Source organism: Mya arenaria, chromosome 9 (genome assembly GCF_026914265.1).
Source record: "Mya arenaria isolate MELC-2E11 chromosome 9, ASM2691426v1".
NCBI lineage: Eukaryota > Metazoa > Mollusca > Bivalvia > Myida > Myidae > Mya > Mya arenaria.
The window spans coordinates 48,214,319-48,237,393 of NC_069130.1; the positions used below are offsets into that span (position 1 = coordinate 48,214,319).

At 34.8% G+C, this 23,075-nt stretch overlaps 1 protein-coding gene and 2 long non-coding RNA genes across 3 annotated transcripts in view; 1 reads left to right on the top strand and 2 right to left on the bottom strand.

Annotated features, from left to right (window-relative positions):
* Window positions 1-15,795, top strand: part of LOC128203571 (uncharacterized) — a 108,059-nt gene extending 92,264 nt beyond the window's left edge. The window contains exons 2-3 of the long non-coding RNA XR_008255979.1: window positions 4,462-4,966; window positions 15,713-15,795. This is a non-coding gene — a long non-coding RNA (uncharacterized LOC128203571). The remainder of the gene's footprint in view (window positions 1-4,461; window positions 4,967-15,712) is intronic.
* LOC128203570 (uncharacterized) lies at window positions 1,941-4,246 on the bottom strand. The gene is made up of 3 exons (XR_008255978.1): window positions 4,165-4,246; window positions 3,458-3,528; window positions 1,941-2,804 (listed from the first exon to the last, which is right to left on the bottom strand). It is a non-coding gene; the product is annotated as an uncharacterized LOC128203570 (long non-coding RNA).
* A 1-nt stretch (window position 15,796) lies between the features above and the next one.
* Window positions 15,797-16,501, bottom strand: LOC128246113 (uncharacterized; the record flags this gene model as incomplete). Its single annotated transcript, XM_052964315.1, has 1 exon — window positions 15,797-16,501. A coding segment is annotated over exon 1 (705 nt), but the record flags the coding sequence as incomplete, so codon positions are not given.
* Between the last annotated feature and the right edge of the window lie 6,574 nt (window positions 16,502-23,075).

Genomic DNA, 23,075 nt, shown 5'->3' on the forward strand with positions numbered 1-23,075 from the left:
ACTCGGCCATCTCCGGCAAGCTTCGAGATAGACCTCGTAAATAGTAGTAAGGATATACGAAAGTGCGATGCGGCTGCCGGCGATTAACACCGTTTTCAATCCGCGTAAAGAAGGCCCATTGTAACAACACGGAAATGGATTGTGTTAGATTAAATGTGCTTGTTTAAGAGAAAATATTAATTGTAACCTCAAAGAATGTTCGTTTTATGAATATTTAGATGTTTCTTTATAGTTGAAGAACTCTATTTCCTCTATAAAAATCGTGAGCACACAGAAAATGTACTTGACAGTCATTGAAATGATCATACGGTTCATGGCATGCATGAATCATTACATCGGATTAAATGCATGCATGGACTAAATGTCAACATTTTCTCAACAGTTATAGGAATACCCTATGAAATGTAAGTTTTAAGTCATACTTTGCCGTGTTATTTTTCACACCATGCCTTGCCATTAAAACAACATTACTATTCTGTAAAATCATTGATTGCCTTGTGCAGAGTTTTGTGGGTTGTGATAGGATGGGTGTGAGCTCGGCACCCAGTCAGCTTTACCAGCTGAAATCTATGCATGCCTTTACTTCAGCATTGTTGGGTTTCGGCTGCAGATTTTTTTTGTGTAAACAGTTCTGTGGGGTTGGGGTGGGGCGGTGACTATCCACGCAGTAAGCTCAATTGTTAGAGTACCAGTACAACTTTCATGTGGATATGCACCAGACAATTGTAACCACGACCTCCCCCCCCCCGGTCTGGGGAATAGTGGGGACTTTGACTTTCAGTACAGCCAACCCCGGCTAAAATCCCCACCCTGCGCGGACAATCCAATGGCAAAGTCCCTGCCAAATGCCCCCCCACCCCAGGGACTCTAGGTAAGGTCCATTCCCCTCTATATTTTTTCAGTTATTAAGCGAAGATAAAACCACCGCATTCACCCTGCACTGCAGGGCCACCTGATAGGTAAAAACACGGCCCATTTCCCCGGGTTAACCCCAGTATTCCCCCGGACCTGGGGTGGGGGAGTTACAATTGACTGGTGCATTAAGTTGACAGAACTTGTCTTAAAATTGTATTTGTTCAAGGCAGATCATGCTTCACTTTACCTCCTAAGCTGTGGATAAAACCCACTCATTAGAAGTTTCCTTACACATTATATTTGTCTTAATCTATAATTATTAGTCTCAATATCTTTGAGTAAATTGTCATTTTTTATTAAAAACAACAACACCAAAAGAGTAACTGTTAAGATACTCAACTGATTTTTTTTTTTTTGTAAGTAAAAGCCTTAAACAAATATTAAGCCAGGTTACTAAGCTTTTCAGCAATGTATACCAGACTTTTTTCAATAATACTTAATCTATTTTGAATAATTAGCCTTTAGATCACTCTTCACCAAATGACTCTTTTTAATATGTCCAACTCCATAAAATGCAAACAAGAATAATTACAGTTTGGATAAACACGTCTGTTAATTTTATTTTTAATATTAGTCAAGTAATAACAGAGCCATATGTATGCAATCCAATGTAAAATTAATGATAAATTAGGTTTTGCTCCCATTTTTACTTTCATTTCTGTGCCAAGTCCTTTTAAGTGCATTGAGTCTTTTGGGAGACTTCACAATATTTCTGGCGTTTAATCCCCATATATGGCTTTAAGTTGCCATACAAATTTAACTCTTCATTTTAAAAAATACTGTATGTCTCCACTTTAACCATAAACACACAATGAGAGGAGAATTATAGATCTTTCTTTGCATTTTATTTGTCTAAATGTATAACCCGTCTCTTTAGCAATATCCTTCTGCCTCTTTGAGTACTTGCCTTGACAGTTTGATTTTTATTACATTGTTTTATTTGTACACAACAATGATGATGATGATGATGACACTATGCTATGCTAAAACCTCAACACATTTTCTTCAAACAAAAAAGGACAGTCATTCAAAATAACTTTTATTACATCATTTGAGAAAATAAACTCATACAATCAACGAAATAAACATGCATCTGTAAAATCACAAGTCATGTTATGTGTTCGTTAAATTTAACTGAATAAAGAAAATAAATATTGGTTGCAGTAAGCAAAGCGCATCACTTCTAATAAACATTCCAACAGACTGAAAAATAAATCAACACAAATGGAAAAACTGTTTGCAAGTCAGCTAGTATCTTATTTTATGCCTTATCAGATTGCTATGCAAGCTGGAAGCTTACAAAATCACTCTTAAGTCTGTTGCCTAAGTAGAAACAAGTATGGACATCCTTTCCTGAGGTCAAGAGAAAGTATCTTGGAGGTCTTGAACTCACAACCTTGAATTTGAGGCTTATCCTCTAGACCACTTTCACCTTTTCACATTTTAAAGAGCCCAGTTTACAATATGGCATTTGCAAGGATGTGCCCTATTAACGGATTTTCTGAAGTCTTAAAAATTGAACTGAACAAAATAGTTCTCCTTTATTTGGTCTGCCGATGCCATCTGTTTCTGTTTTTGTAGTTATCTTCCCTCCATAATATAGGAAAACCACTTTAAGCGTAGATAAATCCTTTACCATATTACCCTTTTAAAATATATGTTCGGATTTATTTAATAATCACGGACCAACAGATGACTTTTATCTTCAACTTCACATCAGTATGTAAGTCATCAAATATTTGAGATGACAAGATGTTCCACTGAACGCTTTGTTTCCATCTTGCACTCATTTTTCCAAGGTAGGCGTTGCAGTTGTGTTAGATGATTTCCATGCATTGCAGGTCAATCCTCATACAATGGCATTTTTGATTACATTCGGATTCCAGTGCCTGAAATAGAAAACAGAAAATACAACAATAATAGGAATTATATTTTCAGATCAATTATTTTAAAAGCCTGTACAACAACAGAAAAGTATTCACAAAACATTAAGTGCAACACCAATTTAAAGCTGCATCCTTACTGTTCTGACACCTTTTTTTATTTTTATCTTTAAACGAGCCAATTGGCAATTATTGTGCAAATGTATGGAAACCAGTGATATTAGACTGCTGACATAATATCAGATGACAGTCTTTCATATACAAGTTTGAAAATTTGGTAAAAATTCCTCCAACTAGTCATATAAGGGCACACATAATAGAACAGATTTCAATTGTTTGGAAAATATTTTTTTGCTATTGCTTTAAGCCATATAATTAATTATATGTGTAAATTTAATTTAATTACTCCTTTGGGCTTTTGAAGAACGACCAAGAAGAACTGTCAATCTGTGAGAGAGCAGCTTTTAGCTCTGGACTACTGGTAAATTAAAAAATATGAAATGAAATTCATGTTTAAATTCATCTACAATGTTGATATTTTAATACTGTCAATCCTTGTTGGTTAGTTGTACAAACATGCAGGTACTTTTGGGCTTAAACCCATAGGATACTTGACTGTTAAATTATTGTCCGAATTTCGAAAATAGTACAACCATTACCTCATCTGCCTTTTTTCATTAGAAGAAGCCGGGAATCAGAGTCAGCTGCACCCCTGGTACCATACTCTTTTCTGAAAATGACAATAAGATTAAAATTTAAATGTCTGCATTTCATTGGCACAGTAAAAATGTCAGCATTTTTCAATGTTTCTGCATCACCACCACTGGTGGATATCATAAAATTTAGTCTTGAAAGAAATGTGTGCTGGTTTATGCGTTCAAACTCATTTTGTTAAACCAAAAGAATGAAGATCTAATTTATTTAGAGAACTATATTAGTGAACAGGGCGGAGGCATTCAATTGTGCCATTACATTAAATTGTTCGATACCAACACTCACGGACATATAAACCATACATCCTTGGTTAAAAGAATGTAAATTTAAAATTATAAAAAATTAAAGTTAATGATATGAAATGTATGAGATAAATACACTGAGAAAAAAAGTCTAACCTATTATCGATCTAAGTAAAGTCAGATTCAGACTTATTTGTTATTACAAATAGAGTATTTGTTTTCTTAATTTTTGCCACTGATCACTGGAGCTTCAAAATTGTTATTTACTATATTAGAATCTGTCAAATGAAAGAAGACTTTACCCCACCCACTAAAAATTAATGACATTTCCAATTAGTTTCTCATTAGGGCTCTTTTAAAACTATTTATATATTTTATTAAAATACAATAAGTATAAAAATAACACTTACACACAAATAAGTGGTAAAGGTTCGCTCCTCATTCTGTCTTTGGACTAACATATCTCTTGGTTGTTTGAACATCTTGGTCGGCCATGATGGACTATTTTCTTACGACCCGTATTATATCCGAGGCCATATCTTGATACTAGCCGAGGAGTTCCGATTGCGAGGCCATATCTTGATACTAGCCGAGGAGTTCCGATTGATACCCCCAAACAAAAATCTAACGACAGGTATGCGCCAATCCGGATCAGCAGGTGCTCGTCAGTTGTCAATGTCAACAAAATGGCGGCACTAGCACCAAAGTAATGAATGAGACGACAGGATTTTCGAGAAATATCTCTTGTTGACTGATTTATTTAACAAGATAACCGCCTTGATTCATTTATCTCAGTCAAGGTCCTTGAAATGAATTCATTAGCCCAACTGAGTGGTCGTCGTGGCTCGCAACTGATTTCTTTATTGAAGTCTAAAAACTCTCATTAAGTGATTAACGTAAACATGAAAACAAATTTTAATAAAACAAAAATAATATAGCTTGATCCTGTTGTAAGAGACTTATGAATTTTCGAGAAATTGGGGCCGGAAGGCGGAATTTGGCTGAACTCACACCTGAAGGACCGCATATCAAGTTTATGGAGATGCTTTGGAATCATTTAAAAGTGTCACAATAATACATCTGTGCAGATGTAGCACAGATGTAGTCAATTCTATCAACCCATGTCTATTAGCTGGATTATATTCCAACTATATTTATGGCGTTACAACTGCACTGATAATCAAACAAAATGAGTGGATAGATGTCTGTAAGGTAAGATTATAACCAATAAGCAATTATTTAATAAGTAAATTTATCTCATATACAGTACTGGTATTCATTAAAATAAAGCAAAATATTTTCATTCGTTTAGCGCCCAAAAGTCACATGGTCTCAGTTTCAGATTTTGGTTCAAGCATTAAGCTAAGGTAAAGAATATTTAAAACATGTATACAGGTATATAGGGTCACGGACATTACAGACCATAGGGACATTATGGACCATGATATATAATTTTTCTAACAGTTTGTTTTAACTTTATAACATACTATATTTGCAGACAATGATATATAATTTAACTCATAGTTTGTTTTTACTTTATAATGTACCATATTTCGGGACATTATGAACCATGAACTATACATCACCACGGACCTATAAACCATATGTATACATGTATATGGTTTATAGGTCCATGACATCACTCACTGTTTTAGAACAAAATTTATCAAATGCAATATTTGAGGTCAATTATAGACAATGATTTATAATTTTACATACAACTTATGTATACTTGCGAATGTGAATATTTATATGTTCTTATAGGTGATAGATTGCTTTCTGAAATAAACTTTGGATTGTCATATTTGTTTGTTTTCCGTTTCATCTGTTTTAATTGAAAGGTTCAGTGACAGAACACCATCACACTGGGTTTTCACACTTTCATGATTGCTAATTAAAGGCTGTCAGTATAATGTTTGTTTCTTTTATTATATACCAATTGTAATTACGGGCCACAATTACAACTAATTAACACTGATTTATGCAACAGAAATTCCCAGTTTTAAACATCAGTTGGAGTATAAATTAAAAAAAATAATGTTAATAACATTATAAATCATGGTTTGTAAGTTTCTCAAGATGGTCAGTAATGTCCCTAAATATGGTCCGTTGTGTCTGGTCAGTAATTTCCATAGTCTGTTATGTCCGTAATTTGGTATTTAAAGGGGCCTTAACTGTATCGTACACACAGTATGCCACAAAATAATATATACAATTTTATAAACAGGTTGAAATTCAAAAAATCTTCATATAAATTCACTTACAGCTGGCTTTATACTATTTCTAGGCATAATTGTAAATGTATCTTAATGTTAATTGCTTGGCATGAAATTTTCTAACAAGTCCTGCTATATAAATTACAGAATTTAAGCAAGCCTGGAAGACATCTTACCACTGCAGGGCTTACGGGCTTGTGTTAATTTCAACTGCTGGCACATTAGCCATTTTTAGCACTGATAAAATTTAAGACATTCTTAAATTGGAATGAAACTTTAAACAAACCTCAATGTTTATAATATTTACTGATACATATATTAGTGTTGGGAATCGGTTCTAATTTTACTATCGATAATCGGTTCCACTCATGTAACCGATTATCGATAGTACAATCATTTTTTTTAAATACTAGATAGAACCTAAAGTGAAGTTTTATTCAGACACAGTATTAAACTCTTAATCATCATATGCATATACATTATGTCTATGATTGAAGTTATGAAGTTACTAAGTGTTGTTAATATTTTTCTTGCTCATTGTGGCTTTCATCATCAATTTTGTTAAAGATAACATCTGAACACTTATTAATATTTTTTTTCAATTTTTTGTTCGATGATCGATTATAACCAAAAACAATCGATTGTCGCCGATTTCAGGCCCAACCAATCGATTTTTGATTATAATCGATCATCGGAACATCACTTATATATATATATATATATATGATCAATATGATAATAGATAATGTGTTTATGAAATTTCATAAGATAAAATAAATTACCAGTATATCAATATAATTTTGATTCGCATGTAATTCAAACTCAAGACCAGTCAGTCGAAACAATATATTTATTGTAAAAATAGAATTACAATGGGCTATATAATATTGACAAGAATGTTCCAATTTTCGCAAAGAAAGGTTTGATACTTTTCTGGTTTGTAAAAAAATGACAAGAATTTAAAAGCCCCTGAATGCTTTTCTAGTTGGCCACCGCTGGGATTTGAACCCAGAACTCTTTCTACATGGTAAGAAGTGTTTTTTTTAAAACTACAGTGGCTGAGTAAAGAGCAGCATGGAGCATTATGTCGTAAATATATAATTTCTTACCAGAATAAGTACAAAAATCATTTATAATAGTACAGTAACGAGGGCATACAGTCATTTTATTAACCAACTTTGTAGGTAATTTCAATGTCAAGTTTATTTTGGCTAAAAAAAGGATATATGGTAATCCATCAATGTATAAGTAAGTTATGGTGCAGACACGAGCATGTGAACTCTTGTGTGACCTTGACCTTTGAGGTATGGAACCGGGTCAAGGTCACTGCACATCGTCTCAATGAGGAAAACATTTGTAAAAAGTAATATGGTAATCCATCAATGCATAAGTAAGTTATAGTGTGAACACAAAATGTTACAGACAGACAGACAGATGGACAGACTGACAGACGAACGAAGTGCATTCCTATAAACCCCTCCCCACTCTATGGCGGGGGATTAAAAACCCATCAATAAGAATAGGGTTCAATCCAAAAAAATCCCCTTATTGATAAAAAGAGCAAAATTAATTTAAGATTTTACAAATATCAATACTGAAATCTTCATTCATAAAATAATGGTTAATATTCAATAAAATAGGAGAATTTCAAGATACTTGTAAAAATGAGCATAGACTGCATAGTCCACACTGATACATGTAAGTTGTTACTTTTCTTCATACAAATTTTGTCCAACACACAGGGGGCAGAAACAAATTATTTTTATTCTGTCCTTTATGTATATATCTATATTCCTTTAGGCTAGAATATATACAAATAATTTGTTTCTGCTCCCTGTGGTCTAACATTAAAAAATCCACATTATTACCAATATCACCAGTTATCACATGCTATGTTTCTGCTTCTGCTTAGGTACGGTGCAGGGCCTGTTACGGCATAGCGCACCGGGGGGGGAGGCGTTTAATCAAAATGGAGAGCAGCCATAAAGCTCTCCACTGTCTGTGCGTGGACTATACTATTATCCAGATGGTTCCAATCCTGACACGTTTTGACAAAGAATGAATGTTTTAACTGCTCAGTTTTGCACTGTTGAATTAAGAATCCTCATTCATGATTGATCACTTGTTTGTCAATAATGTTTGTTGTAATACAGTCTTGAAATTTAGTTGCTTTAGTTTGCCTCCTTTGCCTAGCTGGCTGTAGGAACTCTGTAGGTGGTAGTGCTGGCACCAAACCCTCGGCCACCTTATAGAAGAAGATCAGCCTGCTACCCATTCGTCGATCTTGTAGAGTATGAAGTTTCAAAGATTCAAGCATGTTTGATACACATCCTTCTTCTCTGGACTTGTAGTTCCCAGTTATAAAACGGGCTGCCTGACGCTGAACCTTTTCTAGTTTTAAAATGTCCTGTACATGGAATTTGATTATAAGTTTACAATAATAATACAAATAACTACAGATAAAATTAGAAAATCCTAGAAAATGTGCAAAAACATCAAACAAGTATCCATAACAATTTGCACATAATTTTTATGCAGTTATCATATTTTTGAAACCTCAAACTATTCGAAAAAAGTGAGAGCACATATGTCAAAAATATTAAAAATGTCAAGAATAGTCATATATAATCAAAGAAAAAAGTATAATAAATCTAAAAAATGCTATGTGCCATGCAATGAATAGTTAAAAATAACACATTTTATCCAAAAAACGTATCAAGGTGACATGCAAATTTTGTCCCAAAAAAGACGGTACCGACTTCTGAAGTATAATTATTCAACTAAGTTTGTCATTTTGGTAAATAAAGAAATAAGATTTCGATTATGTATATTCGTCGGAAATGGAGTGAATAACACCAATATACCAACATTTTATACAAAGGAAAACAAAAACGTTTTTTACATCGGCTCTCCTGATTGTTTACTACTTACACCGCCATTTTGATTTGGTTCCAGTATTCCTAATACTTTTCGATTGCACGACGGGCATATATTTAAATACGTTATATATTACCTTTTTGGATGTGTTCGCTGAAGAGAACGCCGTATCCAAACCCTACCAGAATTCGTGACATTTTTATGTCACGCTGTTATTTCACTTGTATGCATTGTACAGACAAAATAGCTCTATCCTTAGGTTAATGAAGTAAAATGTAGTTCACAAACTCATTTTCAAAACCAAAAAAGGCTTTTAAGATAGATGATTTAGCATTTTAATAAATCCTATTACAAGCATTCCTTATCTAGGTCATAATTGTGTTCAAATTTAATCACGTGACACCAAGATTTTCAGAAAATACCCATGTGACCTAGTGTTTATTTTGCTGTTATTTTTTCTATTTCGAATAATTAATAAATAACTAATAACAAATTTGGAATAAATAAATTGTTTTTACTTATCAAAGGGTATTTACAGCCTTACTGCAATTGGATTCAACAAAATGAACAATGTGAATCTGATTCTATAAATAGAATCCATCGACGTCATCATGGTCATGTGATTGCATTGCATCATCACACTCAATTGATTCTGGTTGACTTTACTATGGGGGTTACGCCATAACTTTAATGTGTTGTAAACATCAAAAAAATAAATATCAACATTAAAGTTATGGAAGCCAGAACTAAATTAAAGTGGTAATGAAATTACACTGTCAGTGGTGGTTTACTGTCGAAGAGACAGATGGCTGAACTCTCGTGTTTGACCATAGTCATACCTCTGTTTGTTGTCTTAAAGCCTTTGTTGGAGCAATGTGAACAGACAAAGTTAACCCCTAAGCTACCCTGGTTCTTAAATGCGAACCAGTGTATAGCCATGTCACATGGGTCCCGCATTTAGGTCCCTCCCAGGAGACAATTAGTATGTTTTTAGTGGGTGGTGTGGAATCCAACTTGCCACCCCTTGATTGACAGTCAAATGAGTTACCACTAGACTATAGATCAGCCACTGTTTTTGAACATCATTTACTTTAGTAGGAGTTGAATATGCAATAATGCTGGGGAATGCAGGGAGGAAAATTATGAAAAGCCGCTGATATGCCCACATTTGCATTGATAAAATTGCTGTTCACAACATATATAGAGAATACTAGGTTAGTGCCGTGGATGGAGAAAGTTAATCTCCATCCACGGCACTAACCTACTATTCTATTTATCCTGTTACTTTGTTTATTAAACACGATAAATCACCTTTAACCGGTACCTGTTTTTCCCCATTGACATAGCCAGACATAGCCAGAATATACATGCAGTGTTTAAATATGCCCAAACAAAATAGTTCTTATCACTGTTTATAAACTTAGAACAACATGGATGGATTTGATATAGTGAAATCATAGGCATTTTTTTGTTTTATCAATTTAAAAGAGAACACGTAAACATAAAACATGCAACAAACAATAAACAAGTTTATCTAATCTCTTTACAATTATTTCGCAAGTCACTGGTCACGGCTGTAAAGAGTGTGTAAACAATCGCCTCGTGGAATAAAATGGAACTATAAATGTTGATATTAAAGTACTGGATGTTTAAAACTGCTCCGGCGAACAGAGAATTCATGTGTGTGTTAAGCGAGATGTTGTCATAAACGACAGAAATGGAATTAACGGTCGTTGAAGAAGGAGGCTGCACATTTTCCAGCATTTGTGGGAGGTGTGGGTGGTGTAAGTAAAGAATTCCTTGACGATTTTCTTTGTCAATGTCATTGCCAAGCTGACTGACAGAACTTTCTGGACCAGCGATTGTGGATGTGGGTTGTTGGCCGACTTTGGATAATCTTCTTGAGCATTGTTTGTGTTTTTCCTCAGACATTTCAGATAAATTCATTACAGATTGAATGATTTTATGGCCATTGATTTATTGAAATAACGCCAAAAAACATATCTGTAGCTTAGTTTTTTAATTTCTGATGTTGATTCCATCTGGGAGAACAGTTCTTGTCAGCAGTACAACATTGGCAAAGTTGGCCCATATGTTCTGACTGTAGAATCTGTCAAATTCCTCCAGACAACCCTCTCCGATGAAGTAGGTTTACTGATTACTGTTTACTGATACTTTAATATGTTTCATAAAGCTTATATGGCATAGCATTCATTTGACCATGCAGTGAGTTTGCTTTCACACTTCAAAACAATCTTTCAAGCTTGTAAATCATGAAAAAAAAATGGAAACTGCATAAGATATTTTTATGCCCCCGAAGGTGGGTGTATTAAACTTACACTGTGCGTTTGTCTGTCCGTGTGTCCAGCTTAATAACTCCTTTCAGGACTGTAACTTCCCTTGTATGGACAGGGTGGCATGCAAGACCCGTGTCCCTACCTCTAAGGTCAAGGTCACACTAAGATCATGGAATGCTGCATAAATAAGGACATAGAGTATAGGTTGTCGTGTCTGGGCTGTTACCTTCTCTTGTATGGACAGATTTTAAAACAACCTGCCACATGTGTTCGACATACCACAAAACATGTCACGTGCAAGACCTACCTCTAAGGTGAAAGATACACTTAGTGTTTATTCACAACGGAATGCTGAATATAAGGACATAAGAATGTATGTTGTCAGGTAGTGGTGGTATGTTCAGAGGCAATTTAAAATAACTTGCCATATGTATTTGTTTGACCTTTAACTGTTCATGTACTGACCTTGTTCATATGTCCATGTCACATTCGGGGCATTCGTCACATACTGTGACAGCTCTTGTTTATTAACCAGGTTTTCACATAGTGAAACCTGGTTATTAGAATTACAAACGTTGTTGTTTGGGCGGCCGGGCAGCGTCAAACTTACCTATGAAACTGAATAACTTTAGTAAAGGTTGACATATTTTGACCAAACTTGGTCTATAAAACGAGTTTATGGGTACCTTTCATGGGATTGCGTTTGGGGTCCCTAGGGTCAAGGTCAAGGTCACTGTTACTAAAAATAGAAAAACAGTTGAAACTGAATAACTTTAGTTAGGGTTGACATATCTTGACTAAACTTGGTCTATAGGAAGAGTTTATGGAGACCTTTTTGTGGGATTGCGTTTGGGGTCCCTAGTTATTTATGCGAAGAGTATTTTATCTGTTAACTGTATTTTGTAAGTCAATTAGTATTAATGTTTAAGGGATAGTAGCTCAGACAATTATAACAGACAGACAGACAGACAGACAGACAGACAGACAGACATTTTATTTCGACTTGTACAATGTACATCGTCAACAACACATATATTTATAATTATCAATGTCAACGTGAATGCATAGTAACAAACAATATAGTACACACGAGTATATATACAAAAAAATAACAAAAAGTTATAGTAAATAGGTTAAATATTGTAATATTAAAATATATCTAAATCAGAGGATGAACAATTTTTACCATGTTAAGTTCTAACATTTATTAAAGAGGATCTTACTTTAAGAGAGTCTTTAACAAACATACATAGTTTAATAAGCTCAGTTCTATTATTTGATTGCAGCAATTGTAAATATTTAAATACAGACGGTCTTATATAATAGCATTTCTTAATATATAGCTTTCTCATATCATTAAAAGACGGGCACACACAGACAAAATGAAATTCATCTTCAATATCGTTGGAATTACAACATAGACAATATCTTTGATTGCGTACAATATTATTTCTGGCGTATCTACCGGTTTGGATACGAAGTGGGTGCACAGACAGTCGCAGTTTACAAAAGAAAAATCGTAAACTTTTGGGCAGAATGTCAAGATAACTTTCATATTCAAGACTAGTTTTAAAATGTCTATACATATCTAAAACTGTGCTGTTTTCTAGAGTACCATACCAATCTTGTTTAAACGCATCGTATATTCTACACCTGAAGACCGTCATAAATGTATTAACATTAATATTGTTGATATTATCATAAACGTAGCTAAAACCATAATCATTTAGCATCTTTCTAATGTTATACACCCAATTACGACAACCTTTATTACAATCATACTTTGCTTGTAAATAAACAGTTTTAATAATAATATTATCAGTGGTAGCAACCCTAAACCAATATGACAACATACGTACAACTCGTTGAATATATAGCGGGTATCTACCTAATTCTCCATAAACAGTCGCATTGCAAGTATTGGTTTTGACTCTTAATAATCTTTTACAAAACTTAAGGTGAATTCTTTCTAATTCCTTAGATTTGGTGTACCCCCAAACCTCCGCTGAATAATTTAAAATTGAACCAACAAATGCGTCAAATAACTGACACAATATTTTTGGTTTTAAGTCATACTCTTGACATTTACAAAATAAAACATTCATTGCCTTAAGGGCTTTGCCAATCAAGTGTTCCTGGTTAAGATTAAAATTGCCAGTATAATTAAACACCACACCTAAATAGTTAAAGTCGTTAACAACGTGAATATCATGGCCATTATATGTCCATTTTTCATTAGGTAATAACCCGCCTCTTTTACGAAACACCATAATTTTGGTTTTATCGGTATTCACTTTTAATCCCCAAGTGTTGCAATAATTTGCTAAATTGTCCAAATGCGTTTGAATTTCATCAGGAGATTTTCCTACAATGGCCATGTCATCGGCAAATAATAATAAAATCAATACAATATCATCTATATGTAATCCTGAATTTATATCAATTTGCAAATATAACTCAATATCTTCTACGAATAGGGAAAACAATAAAGGGGACATAACTTCCCCTTGCCGTAAGCCTACAGCATAACTAAAATAATCAGAATATGATGATAATGATTTAACACATGATTTAACTTTTTGATACATGTCCCGAACAATTCTAAGTATTTTCCCTTGTATTCCACATTTATACATTTTCAGCCATAGTGCATTTCTATAAATAGTATCAAAACATTTCATCATGTCGACAAAAATAATATATAGCCTTTTATTTTCAAACAAATAATTCTGTATCAGAGATAACAGTATAAATATAGCATCTATTGTAGAGCGACCCTTTCGAAATCCGAATTGGGCATCCGAAATAATATCATGTTGTTCACAAAAAGTTTCAACACGCTTATTTATAACGGTAGTAAATAATTTTGATAAACAGCTAACCAAAGTAATTCCCCTGTAATTATTAACATCAGTTTCTGAACCTTTTTTATGAATGGGGATTATAATACCTTCAGTCCATTGTTCGGGATAATAACCCGAATTCAATATATTGTTAAACAAATCACATAAATGCGAAGATAAAATATCTACAGTTTCAATAAAATATTCATTCAACATGGTATCACTGCCATAGGCTTTACATCGTTTCAATGACTTAACAGCATTTATAATTTCTTGCAGTGATATCGGTTCATCCATTTCAGGAAAGGAATTATTTGGTTCATTAAAATTATTATTATTATTAAAATCATCTGCCTCGTGATTAATACCACCAAAAGTGTTATTACTGAGGGTTTCAAAATATTCCCGAAATTCATTTAGTGGTATTTGGTTTGATTTATTAGAAGACTTAGACTTAAAATGTTTCCAAAACTCTCTAGGTCTCCTCTTTCTTAAGTTTTCAATATCTCCCATTCTCTTTTTGTAATCAGTATTCTTCTTTTTACGGACAATTGTCTTATAATGAGTTTTCCGTTCACATAAAATTAATCTGTTAGCATCTGATTTATCAATATTAAAAATTCTAACTGCTTCTAAATATAGGTTCCGTGCAACGATACAGTCATGGTCAAACCAACCTTTATTACTACTTGTATAATTTTCAAAATAAACTTCATCAGTATAAAAACATTCTTTAGAAAACAATGGATCGGCTACACTTCGTATTGTATTGGTAAACATAGATAACATATTATTAACGGAATCTTTGCTCGAGCAATCTGCACTATTGACTATATTGTTAAAAGCAGGCAAATTAGCAATAATCCCGGAGCGGAACTGCTCCCGAAAAGAGACATTCCACTTATATTTAATTTCAGAGTAGTTTGTAGTTCCTGGTATAATACTATTACATAGTAATGAAATATGTAGCGGTGCATGATCACTCCATTCATTGAAAGATTCTATTTTAAAGTCTTTGATCTGTGAAAAATTACGCTCACTCGACAACAAATAGTCAATCATAGAACAGCCATGATGTGACAAAAATGTATGTTGATTGGTATTACCAATACGACCGTTAACAATGCGAAAACTTGACCCTTTACAAATATCTAATAGTTTTATCCCATGATTATTATGTGAATTGTCGATTGAGGCCCTGTCAGGGGTGCAATCAAATTCGTAATCGTGACTATCAGTGTAACAATTATATTTATCATGAACAACATAATCTTTTTTACTTCCAACCCTACTGTTCAAATCACCACATACAAATACACATCCAAGACTATCATATAAAAACAGATCGTTTTCTAAAATATCAAATAAATCAACATTTACAGTATTGTATATGGGCGAGTCCTCGCCCCAAATATAGGTTCCACATAAATAAATGTCTTCGAAGATATTAAAAAAGGTGTGATCAAGTTTTAACCAAATGATTGTATCGAAATGATTTTTAATTATTTCAATTCCATCGCTTAAGTGCTCTTTGTAATATAAAACTATTCCACCACTATTTCGCTTAGCGTTCCTATGTTGAAATTTACGATAAAAATTATGTGATTTATATCCTTTTAAATCAATATTACTAGAGGAATCACACCATGACTCATAAAGGAAACAAATATCATATTTATCTAAAATATTTACAAAGTCTATACTCTCTTTTTTGTCCCTATTTAGTCCATGAACATTCCATGAAAGAACCGAAAGTTCACCTCCGTCGTGCCCCTAGCTCCTCACCGACTTGCCGTCTACGTACAGGGTGTCGTACACTATCCATGAACGTTTGCCCTCCTTCCTGGCGTCCTTCACTTTGGGCACTAGCCTGCGGCGTTTGTCCAGTACTTCCGGTGGAAACTGCTCGTACATTTGACGGCCCGTCCCCGCCAAATGCTTCCACTGTCTCCTTACTACCTCCCGGTCCTTAAAAAACGTGAACTTTGCAACGATGTTGCGGATCCTGCCCGGCACTGGTTGACCTGGAGACCGGTGAACACGTTCAAAGCGAATGGACTCGACCGTCTCCTTCGCGAGCTTGAGGGTATCCTGAAGGTGTTGGCGGAGCTTGTCTTCGGTGACCTCAGCGGACTCGTTGCCGGTGGAATTATCTTCGGGGATATTAGTAAAAATAAGATTGTTCCTCATAGATTGCGACTTCAAGTACGCAACATCGTCCCGAAGTTCCTCCCGCTGTTTTTCCAAGGTGGCCATCCTGTCCGCCATCTGCGCCACCTCAACGTCGACCGAATCCACCTTGTCCTCCAGCTTGCCTACCCGCTCATCGGTACGCTTAACTCGGTCTTCAAGAGCTACCCATATCTTTTTTATATCTTTTTCAAAGTCCATAACCTTGCGTTCAAGTGTTTCAATTTTGTTCAATTTCTTTTCCATTACTGACAATTTTTCTCCCATATTTTTCATAAAATCCATCAGGTCTTTGTTGGTGGGTTCGCGGCCCCCTTCCGCCATCTTGCCTCTACCTGAAATCACCACAGGAGTGTTGCTGAAAACTTCACTGTTACTGTCTTCACTCACAGAATCATCCAGACTCGGAAACAACACAGCGCTAGCTTTCCCCAGAATCTCACTTACAGAAATGTTTGAATCTAAGTCATCAGATGGGCCTCTCTGTTTGGTCAATTTGCTTTTGTTATTGCCCGAAATGTTACCACTGCTATTTCTATCCTTTCTCTTTTTGGTCATGATTATATAATCTCATATTTAATCCGTTGTTGCAAAGGTATCTTTATCCACAACTTTGCAAATAAATCCTGACTTTATTTATTAAAATATTACTAAGTAAATCCAATTTTTCACTCTCCGATTTAAACACGTCCACTACGCGCCATATCACGTGACACATAACCAAGTTGAAACTAATTATGCAACTTCCTATCTTTGTGATTTTACTAATTATTTTCAGACTAATGTAAATCTACATGGCATTTATAAGTATCACATCATGAATAATTTTGTAAAGTAATTATTAATATGAAGTAGTATATACTTTCTGTACAATAAGATACCAACATGATGGTCCATAGTTCATTGTTGAACTTTTTGAATTAATAATTCACAACACCTTATCAAGAAATTCAATTATAATTTCTTTCAATTGGTATTTTTGGAAATAAGTCGAAAGGCCAGAAAATAATGACATTTCTCATTTGACGTTATTTTTAAAGTACAAAACTTGTCTCTGATGTGCTTCTTTAAAAGATTTCTAAAGAGAATTATAATAAGCATGAGCTTTTTTAGGTACATTTGGTCATCGTTTTTCTATCTATATGGTTATTTTTATGAATTAGCCCTTTTGCAGTCAATATGGCATAACAGATATTTCAAGCAATTTGATAATGAACTAAGAAAAATAATTTATTGAATATTTTACAAAATTAATGCATAAACTGTTAAAGGGCAGTGTGCAGAAAACAGTGTAACCATAAAATAGGTTCATCATATAAGGTCATGTCAATGATTTTTTTTAAAGCAAAATCAGCTGTTTTGTTTTGCATCATTGCCTTGTGTGTATTCCAGGTTCTTGACGCCTATCTGCACCTGCTGACTCAGTCTAGAAATGTGTTCCACATATCCAGTGTTGTCATGACAGCCATTTTTATGGACAATCGGGAAATACATTCTCTGCTACGAAAGGTTAGTTTTCAAAGTTGCATAGAAAAATTTAATTATTTAAAAGTGAATTAATAGATTATGGAAATAAACAACTTACTAAATACGAAAACTACTATTTAATTTACGATAAATTTGACAAAATGCATGAAATATTGACCTTTTATGAGGTGGGTCCAAACTGCTATCAAGTCAATAGAGTCATAGACTTGTCTTAAAATAAGAGTTATTTCCAAAGATGAATTGTATAAAAGTTGATTTTTCATTGCTTTGGAAAGCCAATGCCATCATATTTAATGGTTATAACTGGTCCCAATCCAAGAAGATATAATACATATCTTATTTGTATTGCCAAGGATATAATACTAATCTTATTTGTATTGGAAGCACTATTTTGAATACTTGTAATCCGGAATTCAAGGACTGGGTTTAAAGATATAGATTTAATAGTATGATACAGTAAATTCTAAGAATTTTTAAGTTAAAAATATTTTCTAGAGATACTTTTGGCTTTATCAGTGACAATGTGATGCAATATGTACCTTTGAAGTCATATAATATTATAATTATTTGATGTGAAAATGTATCAAAATACATTCTTTGTATTAGGTCTGATTGAATTGAATTCCGGGTAGATTTATTAAGCTATTGTTACATGTGTTCTTTTTTTGAAGGAGACTTTGTGTGGATACGAGTACTGTATTGGTGCAGTCAATCAAGGAGGCAACCACTGGACATTAATGGTAATATTATGGTGTTTGTTTATCCATGTTTAAAATATCTGTATTAACTTCTTTTTCCTGAATTCATGCGCATAGCTTTAATTTATTTCTACTCTACTATTTGAAGAAGAAAGGAGGGCTATACTACTTGCCACAGCGATGCCGTTGCCGTCAATTAACTTAATACTTCACACAGTTGTTCAGGGCCATCACATGAAGAAGTTATATAACTTCATATTATCCTCTATACAAATGGAGGATTTTCATGGGATTGTGCTTGAGGCCATAAGGATCAAGGTCAGTGTTACAAAAAATATAAAGAAAGCAGTTGAAACTGAATCTCTTCTGCCAATCATAAAAGTCCTGGTTTAGTCAAATTGCGATTCTTGTTCACTTCTTAATTTGATTGTTTTATTGCTTTTGACTGGCACATATTACATCGTTATCAGGTGTTTTTTGGCAATATTTATAGCTGGTATTTGGTCATGTTCCCAATGCCAAAAAGTATCTTATTTTCCCAATTTCCAACAAAAACATGATTACTTGCAAGCGTACAATCATAGAGGCAAACAATGATGTAATATCCGGGTTATTGTATTCACTTCTTAGTCCAATTAAGTGCCAAAAAATGACCTATTAAATAATTTACAATATTTATATAATATATTTGCTACAAATTAATATTGTAATCATTTAATGTGGTAAGCACCCATCTAATTGTGCTAGAATGTCAATGACCCTTATGACTTTGATTTTTGTAATTGTTGATGTGACAAAGGATCGAAGTGGGGGCTCTGTTTCTTATGTATGCATCTCTAGTTTCTTTAAAGTATAAAAGTCAAATTAATCACATGAAAATTTAAAATTTGCAAAAAAATTCATAAAAGCTGTTGAAATTAATTCAGAATGTGCACTTCAGTTGTTATATGACAGTTTGCATTATTATGAGCCTTTGGCAAAATTTAAGCTGAATTTGTTTCATATTGATTATGTAAATATCAACAGATAATATGCCTAAGTGAAAGGAAGATAATCTACCTAAATCCACTTGGAGAAACTGAAATAACACAGCAACAAATATTGCTACGTTGGTAGTAAGTGACGATGTTGATCAGTTTGAAAGAGTTCAGTTTCTTTTGTTGTTTTCAAGTTTGTTACTTTCAATATTGATTGTTCTAAAATGATTGTTATAAGTTTAGTTGTTTGAGCTTAAAGTGGGAGATGAGCAATGTGGCATAGATGGTGGTTTGTTATTAAATACATGTCGTTTAAGGTCCCCAGCTTAATCTTACATAAATAAATAAATTTGCCTTATGAAATAGTTCATGTATGTTAAAAGATAATGTAGATTCTAGTTAGAGGTAGATTAATAAGTAGATATATCTATTGTTTAGATCTATAGATTGATTAATTACAAGTGAAGTTGCGAGTTGGAATCGTTATGTTCGAGTCTCAGCATCCATAGTATCAAACCAAAACTGTGCAGCATTGTTAAGGACTAATTAAATGACACCAGCCCACGTTCACGCACAGTAACTTGCACAGTAGTATTCAAATATGCTAGAAGATGATTTGTATTAATGACACTGAAAGATCATTAACTCCAATTTCAAACACATCCAGTTATAAATGATAACCTAAATGTAAATAAAAGTATTCTAAGTAAGAGGAAGGACTGTTAAATGAGCTAAAGAACAGTCAAATTGACTGCGTCTCTGTGAGTATTTATGTTACCCAAAAGTCGCTTTGCTGCACATGACAAATACAGAAAGAAATGCATTACAATCAAATGAACAACATGAAACATGATCTACACATATTCAAGAAGTTTAGTAGTAAGTTAAGTGTTTGCAGCTTTGTATACTTGCTCCCTATACATCCAAAGTAAGAAGTTCCTGAAGCAGGTGGCATAAATATTTGACAATGCCAAGTAAGTTGGAATCTCTAAAAACGTCTTCTTTCTGGCTAAAATGTTACAGTTACTATGTTGAATATGAAAACTCATTGATTATCTATATGGTCAATAGCTTGTGAATAATAAATGTAAACCGGTTTCTAAAAGAGAAGGAATTTGGATAGTCCAAAAGTTTGGACAATCACAAGTCTTACGGTCCTTACAGATGTACTGACATTTAAGCTCCTTTTAGACATCAAATTGTTGTTATCTGTTACATTGTTACTTGTTGTTTTATTATGTTATTTTTTTGCCATAGAATTGTCAAAAGTGTTTCTTTATACAGAAGTCTTCTTAAAGGGTGTGAATCGCTTTCTAGGGTTTTGATGATCAAAATTGTACAAATCAGCAATTCGTATTCGATAACCTTATATCTTGTCTGTTTTTATTAATTCGTATATGTCAATATAATTATAGACATCCAATGTTCTCCTGGTAAATTTTACTTTGAACAACATAGTTTAATATTTTAAGGAAAAAAAAAATGTTTTAACAATTTATCACAGAACCTGATTCACAACCTTTAAAGTAAAGAAATACATTGATACATATATTATTACACCATGCTCATCAAATTCCAAATGTTTACTCAAATATTAAATTGATAAAAAAATGTTAAAAACCATTACAGGTTTATAAATCAAGATTGCTACATGGCAATTATTGTCAATAAAAGGCTTGGACACTTGCACATTTAAAAAATATGAAAATGCACTTCATTTATGACTTGTTTCAATGTAATTGAAGTAAATTTTCGAGACTCAAACTTAAAGAGTAGCCAGTGCTGTCTTACTTATTAGCAACCACTTGTAGCCATCTTTTCAGTTACTTGTATGTCCCAGGTGAGATCAAACTCACAACCGCCTCCACTGATTCAAAGTTTCTACCCACTGATGTATTGAAGGAGCTATTTCACATATTTCAAGATGTGGAGTGTATGTGTTGATGGTAAGTTCATCTCCAATATTTTTATGCCCCCCTTCGAAGAAGAGGGGTATATTGCTTTGCACAGGCATGTCGGTATGTCGGTCGGTCGGTTGGTCGGTCGGTCAGTCCGTCGGTAGACCAAAGCTTGTCCGAGTGATAACTGAACAATTCCTGGACGTATGGTCATCAAACTTCACATGAAGGTTGGGCCTGACCATTAGATGACCCCTATTGATTTTGGGGGTCATCGGGTCAAAGGTCAAGGTCACAGTGACCTTTAATGGTAAAATAATTTTAAAGCTTGTCCGAGTGATAACTCAACAATGCCTGCACCCATGGCCCTCAAACTTGACATGGAGGTTGGGCCTGACCAGTAGATGACCCCTATTGTTTTGGGGGGTCATCAGGCCAAAGGTCAAGGTCACAGTGACCTTGAATGGTAAAAGGTCGTCCGAGTGATAACTTGACAATGCCTGCACCCATGGCCCTCAAACTTGACTTGGAGGTTGGGCCTGACCAGTAGCTGACCCCTATTGTTTTTGGGGCTCATCGGGTCAAAGGTCAAGTTCACAGTGACCTTGAATGGTAAAAGGTTGTCCGAGTGATAACTCAACAATGCCGGCACCCATGGCCCTCATAATTGAATTGGAGGTTGGGCCTGACCAGTAGATGACCCCTATTGTTTTTGGGGGTCATCGGGCCAAAGGTCAAGGTCACAGTGACCTTGAATGGTAAAAGGTTTTCCGAGTGATAATTCGACAATGCCTGCACCCATGGCCCTCATAATTGAATTGGAGGTTGGGCCTGAACAGTAGAAGACCCCTATTGTTTTTGGGGGTCATCGGGCCAAAGGTCAAGGTCACAGTCACCTTGAATGGTTAAAGGTTTTCCGTGTGATAACTTGACAATGCCTGCACCCATGGCCCTCAAACTTGACTTGGAATTGGGCCTGACCAGTACATGACCCCTTTTGTTTTTTGGGGTCATCTGGCCAAAGGTCAAGGTCACAGTCACCTTGAATGGTAAAAGGTTGTCCGAGTGATAACTCGACAATGCCTGCACCCATGGCCCTCAAACTTGACTTGGAGAATTGGCCTGACCAGGAAATGACACCTATGGTTTTTGGGGGTCATCTGGCTAAAGGTCAAGGTCACAGTGACCTGGAATGGTAAAAGGTTGTCCGAGTGATAACTCGACAATGCCTGCACCCATGGCCCTCAAACTTGACTTGGAGGTTGGGCCTGGCCAGAAGATGGTCCCTATTGATTTTAGGGGTCATTGGGCTAAAGGTCAAGGTCACAGTGACCTGGAATGGTAAAGGGTTATCCGAGTGATAACTTGACAATGCCTGCACCCATGGCCCTCAAACTTGACTTGGAGGTTGGGCCTGGCCAGAAGATGGTCCCTATTGATTTTAGGGGTCATTGGGCCAAAGGTCAAGGTCACAGTGACCTTGAATGATAAAAGGTTGTCCGAGTGATAACTCAACAATGCCTGCACCCATGGCCCTCAAACTTGACATGGAGGTTGGGCCTGACCAGTAGATGACTCCTATTGATTTTAGGGGTCAAAGGTCAAGGTCAGTGACCTTGAAAGCGAACTCGACAATTCCTGGACCTGTGGTCATCAAACTTGACATGAAGGTTGGGCCTGCCCAGTAGATGATCCCTATCGACTTTTGGGGTCATCAGGCCAAGGTCAATGTCACAGTAACCTTTAAAGCAAAAAAGTTAACAAATCTTCTCCCACTGATATCTCAACAATGCCTGACCCTATGATCATTAAACTTGACATGGATGCTAAGCCTGAC